The 12,355-nt window shown below is 41.6% G+C and overlaps 1 protein-coding gene across 1 annotated transcript in view; it reads left to right on the top strand.

Annotated features, from left to right (window-relative positions):
* Nucleotides 1-12,355, top strand: part of LOC126249354 (uncharacterized) — a 107,880-nt gene that overhangs the window by 62,735 nt on the left and 32,790 nt on the right. The window contains exon 3 of the mRNA XM_049951007.1: nucleotides 8,037-8,192. Within this exon, the coding sequence (XP_049806964.1) occupies nucleotides 8,037-8,192 (156 nt within the window). The remainder of the gene's footprint in view (nucleotides 1-8,036; nucleotides 8,193-12,355) is intronic.

Below are 12,355 nucleotides of genomic sequence, written 5' to 3'. Positions count from 1 at the left end.
TTGATGGGTGTGCCATTTCCTCTCTTCCATTCACTGAGAACACTTCATTGCTCAAAAGATCTTCGCTAATGTGTGGGCAAGAGTGCAACTAATTCACTACCAAGTTGCGTATAAAACTTAACAGAAACTCTATCGGGCGTAGGGTCCTTATTGAATTTCAACGATTTGAGATCCTTTTCAACACCACTAGTACGTGTTATTATGTCATTCAACTTGGTACGGTACGGATATTCGGTGATGACAATATTCCTTGATTTTTCTCTTCTGAAGAAACAGTCGACACTTAATTTTGCATTCCGGCTCTTATTGTTCTATTTTCTGTTTCCGTTTCTATCTCGCTAAGAAGTGTCTGGAGAATGATATTTGTGCCACTGACACCCTTAAAGTGTACTCTTAATTTCGAGGAATTTTGAGTTACGTCCTGCGATAGTATTTCTCTACACTAGTTATTGACGGCTCCACGCTCTGCCCGTCTGGTAGCTGAGTGCAAAATGATGGTTCAAATGGCTCTCGGCACTATGGGACTCAACATCTGAGGTCATCAGTCCCCTAGAACTTAGAACTACTTAAACCTAACTAACCTAAGGACATCACACACATCCATGCCCGAGGCAGGATTCGAACCTGCGGCCGTAGCAGTCACGCGGTTCCAGACTGAAGCGCCTAGAACCGCTCGGCCACACCGGCCAGCAGCTGAGTGCATTTAAATGAACATCTGCCTACGTGTGTACTTATGCTTCGATTTCTACCTGTCATGCTCTAGGTGCTGTTTCTTATGTAGCTTTCTTATACTGTTTTATACCAACGGTGATGTTAATCATCTTGAATTCATCTGCTAGGTACACTTGACAGCACAAAAAGTAGCGGCAGCTGAAACTTGAACTTCCTAGCCTAATTAGCATGAATCACTCAATTTACAGTCTGGGCAGTAATGCACATAAAAGGGCATTTGTTATATCAGGTGTAACCCAGAGAGTTACGTCTTGCTGACACTAGCTGGTTCAAATGGCTCTGAGCACTATGGGACTCAACTGCTGAGGTCATAAGTCCCATAGAACTTAGAACTACTTAAACCTAACTAACCTAAGGACAACACACACATCCATGCCCGAGGCAGGATTCGAACCTGCGACCGTAGCGGTCGCGCGGTTCCAGACTGTAGCGCCAGAACCGCTCGGCCACCAGCGGCCGGCCTTGCTGACACTCAACACGGGACCCGCAACGTCTAAAACCACACCAGGAAATCTGCTCTGTGTCATTCCTCGAATTTCATACTTGGAAAAGGCACTTGGGGTCGTGAGGTAGAGTCAAGGGCGGAACAATAGTAAGAAACATCTGAATATAGTAGCACTTAGTATAGTGACTTTATACTTACAGGGCGTAGACATAACATGACATACCTGCTTAACCTAGAAAGTTTAACTTAGTTTCGTCCCCCCTAGTGGGCTCTTCACTTTTTTTGACAGCCAGTGTAATTTCTGCAAGTGGGATCCGATCTGAATACCGCCGTTGTGCAGTTCCTTGTAGGTGTGTGGTCTGTCACTGCTAACACTTTTACATATCCGCAAATGATGCGTATGAAATCACATTAACATCTGACTACGTTTCCTGACTGTTTTACTTTTATTATCAGACAGTATATATAGAATAATTTCTTTTAAATATAGCCTTGGATCGCTGCGGATTTTCTTATTACGAAACGTAACAGGAATCTGAAAGCGGTTTGCTATGAACAAATACTATTTTACGATAAACTTCTTACAGAAATGAACAATAACTATTAGTAACATAATTGATCTATGCATATAATAAAAATGGATGCACGTATGTATATTTGACATCTATTGCTAAACCACTTGGCCGATTTCAACCAAACTTGGTACGCATATCACTTGCTGTCTGGAATGAACCACTGTGGGGGTAAGAACCACCTGTTGTCAGAGGGTTAGGGGTGAAAAAGCAGTGCAGCTCACGACACACGAATACCCGTTTTCTATTTATTGAGTCTTTGAGAATGAAAGTACTCAGAGACTTGCAACAAACTTTTCAAGTAATATAAAACCTTACGAAATTTTTTCCGCTGAAACCCCCAAAAAACGACGAAAGGAAAAAAGTTAATCGTTTACTACATTTTCGCTGTTCATTCAGTTAAAGCTGCCGCATGAATCATGATCTTTTAATTTATTACTTTTTTACCACTACCTGTACTTGGGAGACATTTTAATAACAGGACGCACATATACCGCTGAATATACCAGCTAAATTATACTATTGTACGACACATATATAAGGAAATATGACATCTGCTTAAAAATATATATGTTGAAGTTTCACATGGTGCCCACATGAGAGTATTTGCGGAAATGTTGTAACGAACGGGAAAATTGAAAAAATTGTAATAAATAAACCAAAAGTGATAGAGATCGGAATTTATTATCAATAAATACTTTGTTCACAATGCTACGAGACATGATTAATACATACACACGTCTGACCTTTTTTCATTTTTTTGTTTGTTTGTTTGGAAAAATGAAATATGAAAATTTGTAACTTTTTTCGAATTTAAAAATTATGGTTTAAAAGTACAAATAGCCATAGGACGTTAACTGTCTTGAGAAATGATAAAGTGGAAGGACAGATAATTGTCAGCTATGACATTAATGCATGAAATTCTTAAACTGTCAAAATGTTTGTACATAAAGATGAAAGAATCTGAAATTTTTGGTTATTTAGAAATTATTTTCTCCAAAACCCCCATCCTAAATGTTTTACAAATTTCGTGGTACGTTCGTTGATCACTGTACGTAGAGAATGTACAATTAGAGTGGCCAATACTTCTTTATCAAAGTCAAAAAATCATGGTCACTTAAATATTAAAATTGATTGCTAATTTTAAGTAAATGTCATGCAAAACTGATATTTCTCAAACAAAATAATTATTTTACAACATTATAAATGAATCGAAAAACAATTTATAACTTTGTTCGAAATCTTTTATAACAAAAATGAGATACAGAATATTTACATCCATCTTTCCTTTTATGATATTATTCACAAATCATTATCGTCTTCTGTCATGATTTTACTTCTTCATGACTTTCCATGAATTAAAAGTGCCTACAACGTAACAATCAACTCTGTACACACTGAACTGTTGAAAAGATTTCATTCGTCTTTTTCATCTGCTTCTAGCTGAACTTAGCCGAGCTGAATTTGCACATGGACGAGGATGATCCAACAAGGGCAGTGCTTTGAAAATGGTAACTGCACACTGATCTTTTGATAATGGCCATTTGAAAGCGTTAGCAGGACTATGAGGTGTCATAAAGGAGATGGTTGTATCTTGCACCTCTTGAGAGACATTTATTATCTGTCCCACCCACCATTGATTGTCATACGCGCAAGAATTGAAGTGGTTCACCACAAAGTCTTCTAATGTAAACTGTCGTCTCTGTATTTCACACACAGTAACAAGCTGTATTTCGTGGAGAACCGTTCTTGCAATGTATGTGCCACACCAAAATGCAGCCCAGCAGTGAGTAGATTGAATTCCTACTGCTGACTTCATAGCAGACCACTGTTCTCCCTTTTTTAAACGGAATTCCCTTAATGTACTTTCATTTATAATTAAGAGTTTCATGTTTGTTACGAATGTTGATATGGTGGGTACAAATCCAGTAGCCTCTCCTGTAGCATCAATAGCTTCATGCTGGATATTAAATCTTGTTGCAAGATGTTTACAGAGACCTACCCCATCGCATGCATATTTTCCACGACCTGTTGCTGAAGATATCCTTTTTTGTCTTAATTCCTGTACCATAGGGTTGACCAGGCTCATAAATCTGAAAGCGGTTTTTAAAATGAGATGCTATACCAACAGTCATATACACATGTTTAGGAAATGCATGGCCTCTGGATGCTATGTCATCAATTATCATGCTGACATCGTGGCACGCATGTGCACTGTCATGAATGAGATCACCACTGACAATAGCGAAACAGTGTGATGCTCCAAGGACGTAAGCAACACATGTGAATATTGATACCTTTGACGAGTGCTAGTGGTAACATTGAATTTCGTTCTGCAAAGCAACAGACCAGCTCTAAGCAAAGTCGAAATGAAGAACTAATGTGTCAGTATTCTGGGGTGTGGCTCATATTACTTCTGCTATGGCCTGTCTCTGAATCATCTAGATATGATTGTAAGCTATTTCTTTCATGATCCAATGCCTAACCTCTGTAACAAACTTCTCTGGCTCTACTGTTGGCTCTACTGTCTTCTTCATCAACTCTTCTCTCTTCCACAGTTCATAGGTTACGTCATTGTCAGTATCCTGAAAGTGTAATTCCTCAACAGTCATCACTTCAACATCAGGACACATTGCACACTCCTGCAACCAACATTTATCTTGCGGCTCTTGAGATGCACACAAAAGCTTCAGGTCCATTTCGTATACTTCTTTCCTGTGACACTGCTTATGGTGAAACATACAAGTTTCAAATTATTGCTGTAAATACATGTGCATACTTGTTTCACTGACGGGCATTTTACCCATTTTGGTCGTAAGGACTAGAATTTTGTGCGACCAATTTTTAAATACGCATTCTCCTTTTTCATTGGGAGATATGCTTCTCTTATTGACCTTGTGTTGTATCTTTTTACCTTTTTAACTTTTTCACCATTTTCACTAACAGAGATGACATCAGCCTGCTGCAATCTTTTTCATCACTAAGGTAATATTCCAGAGTAGCAGTAAGCGTATCATCTTGCAACGTATGCCCTCAGTAAGAATCTGGGAGTGGCCAAATACCTTTTTCATTTTTTATTTTACGAGCCTTTGAAATTAAATAATGTGAGGAAGTGGGTATGTACACTCCTGGAAATGGAAAAAAGAACACATTGACACCGGTGTGTCAGACCCACCATACTTGCTCCGGACACTGCGAGAGCGCTGTACAAGCAATGATCACACGCACGGCACAGCGGACACACCAGGAACCGCGGTGTTGGCCGTCGAATGGCGCTAGCTGCGCAGCATTTGTGCACCGCCGCCGTCAGTGTCAGCCAGTTTGCCGTGGCATACGGAGCTCCATCGCAGTCTTTAACACTGGTAGCATGCCGCGACAGCGTGGACGTGAACCGTATGTGCAGTTGACGGACTTTGAGCGAGGGCGTATAGTGGGCATGCGGGAGGCCGGGTGGACGTACCGCCGAATTGCTCAACACGTGGGGCGTGAGGTCTCCACAGTACATCGATGTTGTCGCCAGTGGTCGGCTGAAGGTGCACGTGCCCGTCGACCTGGGACCGGACCGCAGCGACGCACGGATGCACGCCAAGACCGTAGGATCCTACGCAGTGCCGTATGGGACCGCACCGCCACTTCCCAGCAAATTAGGGACACTGTTGCTCCTGGGGTATCGGCGAGGACCATTCGCAACCGTCTCCATGAAGCTGGGCTACGGTCCCGCACACCGTTAGGCCGTCTTCCGCTCACGCTCCAACATCGTGCAGCCCGCCTCCAGTGGTGTCGCGACAGGCGTGAATGGAGGGACGAATGGAGACGTGTCGTCTTCAGCGATGAGAGTCGCTTCTGCCTTGGTGCCAATGATGGTCGTATGCGTGTTTGGCGCCGTGCAGGTGAGCGCCACAATCAGGACTGCATACGACCGAGGCACACAGGGCCAACACCCGGCATCATGGTGTGGGGAGCGATCTCCTACTCTGGCCGTACACCACTGGTGATCGTCGAGGGGACACTGAATAGTGCACGGTACATCCAAACCGTCATCGAACCCATCGTTCTACCATTCCTAGACCGGCAAGGGAACTTGCTGTTCCAACAGGACAATGCACGTCCGCATGTATCCCGTGCCACCCAACGTGCTCTAGAAGGTGTAAGTCAACTACCCTGGCCAGCAAGATCTCCGGATCTGTCCCCCATTGAGCATGTTTGGGACTGGATGAAGCGTCGTCTCACGCGGTCTGCACGTCCAGCACGAACGCTGGTCCAACTGAGGCGCCAGGTGGAAATGGCATGGCAAGCCGTTCCACAGGACTACATCCAGCATCTCTACGATCGTCTCCATGGGAGAATAGCAGCCTGCATTGCTGCGAAAGGTGGATATACACTGTACTAGTACCGACATTGTGCATGCTCTGTTGCCTGTGTCTATGTGCCTGTGGTTCTGTCAGTGTGATCATGTGATGTATATGACCCCAGGAATGTGTCAATAAAGTTTCCCCTTCCTGGGACAATGAATTCACGGTGTTCTTATTTCAATTTCCAGGAGTGTATTTCTGTATCTGCTGCTTAGGGTAGCTACAAGGTATTAGTGTCAGTAAGTGTATCTCCTCAGTATATGTGACTGCTGAGACAGCAGTATAGAGGTTTTGAAACCACACACCACATTTCGTGCACATATCACTATCTTCAGGTTCTGCACCAAGTGCATATACATTACACACTTCACAAAATTTTGAAGATGTTGTTTGTGTAAGATTTGTTTCAATTTCTTCCACTTTTCTTTTTACATACTATTTTCTTCTTGTACTTCTTACCTTCCCTGGACGTTTAAGGCAGGATATAGTAGGGGCCGCAGTAGAAATGCTAGCATTAAATACATCAACAACTTCACACCTAGGAATATAAACATCTGCACTGTCTTCTTCAGTTTCAAACTCGGGTAATGGTGACCGTTCAGCTGGGTTGTCACTAAATTTCTTCTTGTAGTCAGTGTACCAATTTCTATACAATGGATGTGATACTAATACCGTTACTTGAGGACCAAGATGTTTCTGCAATACCTCTGACAGATTTCCAACAACTGTGAAGTGTTTTTCACTTTTCTTAAACACCACCTCCTTGTGTCTTTTTTCATAGTCCACACGCCTCACTCTTTCACTACTGTATTTCCTCACTGACATTGTATCTCAAAAAAAGTTCAAACTAAACACAAAAGTCGATGCAAAATGGTTTATGTACAAGTACTCACTCGTTTGTTATAATCAGAAGAGCGCTGGAAATAGTGTTGCCCGCATGCATATTTTACACTAGAAACTCAGTCATGCGAAATATGCAGAATGTTGAAAAATTTATAACATTTTACACAGAAAAATATTGCCCACTCTGTTTACAAAGACTACTAACATACTAACCAAACAGTATTTTGTTTAATTCTCAGAAGTTTTCGGATTGGGGGTTTTCGAGTAAATAGTTCGTAAACACTCACAAAAATGCAATTTTTTGAATTTTTAGTAATAAATATTTAAATAATAGAGATAACTGTAACAGAGAAGATACTGTTTATAATTGCATCTGCAGTATCTGGTAATATGACAGAAAAGATAGCCTCCTATGACTTTCCAAATCAGAAAAAAAAAAAAAATTTAAGTGAATAAATTAACTTATATTTCGTATCTTCGTCTTAAATTTGTAAGTTAAAGGAAGCCCATACGGATGCGGGTGTCAACTAAATTTCAACACACTAAGACGGAGCTCTAACGAAAAGCCGGCCGCGGTGGTCTAGCGGTTCTAGGCGCTCAGTCAGGAGCCGCGCGACTGCTACGGTCGCAGGTTCGAATCCTGCCTCGGGCATGGATGTGTGTGATGTCCTTAGGTTGGTTAGGTTTAAGTAGTTCCAAGTTCTAGGGGACTTATGAACACAGATGTTGAGTCCCATAGTGCTCAGAGCCAAGCCTTTAACGAAAAACGTCTGCCAGGTCTCCAGTACTTTTGGTTTATTAGTTATTTTTTTCTCTACTGTTTTTAGAGTTATTTACAAACTATACATCTTTCAAAGGGCCGTACTATTTACAAAAATGAAGAAAAAGCGAAAATACTTTAGTTCTTAACACTTATAATATAGATGTTTAATATATTTTTTTCAAAGAAATTCCTGACCACGGGTTGACATGATATGTATGATTTGACATAAAATCTCCCTAGTGTGTGCCATTACACACGTTTCTAGCATTCTGCCAATTGTACATCGCGGGAGAGGAGAAGTGTGTGACGCAGCAGTTGCCTTGTTGCAGGGTGCCGCAAGATGTCGGCATTCCCGCCAAGCATGCACGCCGTGTACAAAGTGCGCTCCAATATGCAGCGCCAAGATGCACAAAGCCGAGAAGATCCAGAGGCAGCTGGGACAGGCAGCGCCGGCCGCGGTGGCTTCCCGCGCCTGGGAAACAAGTGTGAGTCTCCTCTTGCATTTCTTATTTACTAAGTTTTCATCATAAAAACACAAAGTACATTTACTTATTACTAGTTACGATCTTGACACTCACTACCCAGAATCTAATGCGGGTCATATTTACACGTAACTACAGGAAGTCGTATACAACAGTGATTCAACATTCGCCTCCACATTTGTGATGTAAGTTAAGCGTTTACAATAACTGGTACAATTAAATTTAAAACAAAAAGTAGAAAGCACTCAAAACTCTTCAACTATAGTCTTACATTTGTTGATCATCTACACTATCATTACAGCAGATGGTTTACTGGCAGGTCCTAATACAACTCATGGTTAAGAAAGTTTTATGCTCCAGGAAGCCCCTGTTGCGGAATTCTATATCTGTGATCTGTGCTAAAATTACTCACGTGAATGGGCGCGAGTCGCCGATTGGTGGGGAAAATATGCTAAATCTCTAGAACCGGTTATCTAGGGAACCCATACCGTCCGCGAATAATCCTAAACCCAGTACGCGTCAGCCCTGAGACGGAGCCACATTGGAGCTAACGAGTGAGACTTAACGTCCCTCTCCTCTCCCTGTATCAAGCACTTGCTGGTAGACCCACATAAAACATCTAAAAGTTCTCATTCATTATGCTTGTTACGTCATAGCACTAACGCTGTTCGCCACGTTTCTATTGCTTCTGGTCGTCCTCTTTGTAGGTGTTAATTCCAGGGTCGGTGATATTCACTGCTTTCACAGTACTCACTTCAACGCCATTATTTACCATCAGGTTCCTCTTACAGTACCTTTGTTTACTAAATATTTTCTAAGTTTGCTCCCGGATACCTTATTTGCCACTTCGATCAACAGCAAGTCTCTAATAATGTATGTCTTTTGTAAATATTCAAGGTGTGGTCCACGGTGTGCCAGGCAATGAAGCATACCCCTAGATGAATTTTCGCAGCTTTTAAGCATCCTCTCCTTTATCTTTGGAAACATGCCATATGTATGCTCTGCAATCTGTCGTGATACTGCCTCGACCATTTTGCCACTCACGCCCCTTCCATAATTCTACCTCTAGTTTGGTTACCGTTCCTGAACAGTACTTCCTCTCACCTTGGGAATATTCCCTTTACGAAGCCTGTAAAGAGAACCTTTGTACCTAACAATAATATCTACTGGACAGACGCCTAGTATGACTAATAGTGCCTCCACTTGTATTGTCCCAAAAGCAGATACGACAGCCGACATCAGGACTTATAACAAAGTAAATAAAGTCATTCTGGATACTTCGTGAATAAAGGAGTCTAGATCTATTAAATAGTTCTTTATGTATAACGTCATTTCTTCTAATGCCATTATAAGATTTGTAATTAAGTTTAAAGGAACGTAAGAATGAGAGGTGTTTGTTTTATCAGCCTAAAAAAGATGGAAAATTGAAAACTTAATCTTTTTAAACTTAAAACTTGTCAACTTAAAACCTAGAACTTGTAAGACAACGTTCAGTGCCAGTTACAATAAAACCTAAGTCTTAGCAATAAATTATCTTCTAATTCGGCTCGAAAAACTGACACTGAGCATTTTTTACAAGTTCTCTGTTTTGGTGAGTGATTTTTTAAAACTTTTTAACTTTGAAGTTTTTCATCTTTTGTAGTCAATCTTATGGTGCTTTAGTCTTAATTCCAGATACGATAATGGCAGTAGCCGAAACTAAGTTATTAATAAAGAAATATGCAAATCGATCTATACGGCTTTAATAAAAAAACAACACCAGAACACGGAAAAACTACCCTTTCAAGCAATAATCTAGATTTTTCATGACTTTTGTACATAAACAAAGTCTGTCTTTTCGGAAACAGACATTTTTCAGAAATATATCTGTAGTAGACTTACAAGGATTGTAACTCGAATACGAGCACCAATCGGCCACAAGTATTATATAAAGAGTTTGTTCTCATTTTACCATTAGCAGTGTCAGTTTTTTTTAAATCCATCGTGAGGTAGGTATAACAAGATTTCGTAATGCGGTCTCGTCGTGCGGTCAATAATTGTTAAGAGCTTTAACATAAGGAAAGTTTTTGCTTGCTTAAAATTCAATAAACATCTCAGAGGTCAATGACAAATAAGGAAAGAATGTACAATAATACAGCAACCTCGGTTTTGGGAAATGTGGCTCTGTAAGTATTTCGTGTTTTAACATATACTGTTGCAAGCAAGCATGACTAGTGTAAGGCCCAAGCAACACAAGCGCCTATTTGGGGCGCCAAGTTGAGATTGGCGCCTCTAGGCCCCCAAGAGCAAAGGTTTCCTACACCCGACAAGCCTTGATGTGGTTTTAGCACGTTTTCCACATCCAGCAAGGTATTAAGATCATTCAAAAAGAAACTAGCCGTTGGCTGTAAAATGAAAACCCCCAAAGGAATCGTAATGCCATTGTCTACGGAAGAAGGTGTCACCCCTATAAGAGCGCTGGAACCCCAAACTTGCCGGTAGAGGGACACATGCGCACACCCACGTGACGACACAGCGCGCACGTGTACGCACCGACTATCCACTGCATAGAGCAACGAAAGTTTTAAAAGAAGAGTAAAGGCGTGTAGTCTGTTTGTTGACAGAGGAAGGAGTGCGGGAGGCGGAAATTCGTCAAAAAGCGGCGTAAATAACCAAGGGGCACTTCATGTCAGTGTCACGAGCGATTCGAGAAAGGACGGATGTCGTTGGCCGATGACGCACGATGTGGAACGACACAACGCATTTCCGATAACATTGTCCAGCAGATGGACGAGTTACGGTGACAGCCACTGACCCAGAGGCCGGATCGAGGATCGCAGTTCAAAAGGACAATTTGCGAAATTCTTCTGTGAATTTCCGTTCCCTGCTCTCCGACCGTTGCACGTGCTCGCTCTCTTGTCACGTGGGTGTGCGTCTGTGACTCTCTAGGGACGAGTTTGTTGCCTCGGCGGTCTTATGGGGATCAAATCTTCTTCCGCAGGCAATGGCATTACCATCCCTTCAGCGACATTCATTTTACAGCCTCCGACTAGTTTATTTTTGAATGATCTAATAAATACCGATCTGGTAACGACATCCCCTCCTCAGATACACGCAACGCGAACATTTAGAAAACGTTTCCACATTTTAACATATGGTAGATACGAGATCCGGCTCCCAGCGGTCACTAACATCGCCAAAACCCGTACAACAATGCCGACCCCTTAGAGGGGGTCGGCCGAAATTTTTACAGAGGCGCAAACCGTGTTCAGAAAGAACAGATTAAATAAAGTAGGTGGTGGTGTGTTTGTGTCTGTTGGTAGTGGTTTATCTTGTCGTGAAGCTGAAATAGATAGTTCCTGCGAATTGCTATGGGTAGAGGTTATACTCAACAGCCGTACCAAAATAATAATTGGCTCCTTCCACCGACCCCCCGACTCAGATGATATAATAGCTGAACGGTTCAAAGAAAACTTGAATCTCATTACAAATAAGTACCCCACTCATACAGTTACAATTGGTGGAGACTTCAATCTACCCTCGATTTGTTGGCGCAAATACATGTTCAAAGCCGGTGGTAGACAGAAAAGTTTCCGAAATTGTACTAAATGCTTTCTCTGAGGATTGCTTAGAACAATTAGTTCATGAGCCCACACGAATTGTAAATGGCTGCGAAAACACGCTTGACCTGTTAGCCACAAATAATTCTGATCTAACAGAGAGCGTCATGACGGATGCAGGGATTAGTGAACACAAGGTCATTGTAGCGAGGCTCAAAACCATATCAACCAAAACCACTAACAATAAAAGCAAAATATATCTATTTAAAACAGCAGATAAAAATTTGCTTGATGCCTTCCTAAGAGAGAGTCTCCATTCCTTCCAAGCTAATTATGTAAGTGTAGAACAGATATGGCTCAAATTCAAAGATACAGTATCGACAGCAATAGATAGATTCATACAGCATAAGTTAATAAGAGACGCGACTGATCCACCATGGTACACAAAACACGTCAGAACAGTGTTGGAGAAGCAACGAAAAAACCATGCCAAATTCTGAAGAACCTAACATCCACAAGACTGGCTAAGTTTTGTGGAATCTCGAAATTTAGTGCGGACATCAGTGCGAGATGCTTTTAATAGTTTCCACAATAAAACATTGTCTCAAAATAAGGCAGAAAACCCAA

Source organism: Schistocerca nitens, chromosome 3 (assembly GCF_023898315.1).
Source record: "Schistocerca nitens isolate TAMUIC-IGC-003100 chromosome 3, iqSchNite1.1, whole genome shotgun sequence".
Classification (NCBI taxonomy): Eukaryota; Metazoa; Arthropoda; class Insecta; order Orthoptera; family Acrididae; genus Schistocerca; species Schistocerca nitens.
This window is presented reverse-complemented; position numbering and strand designations above follow the sequence as displayed.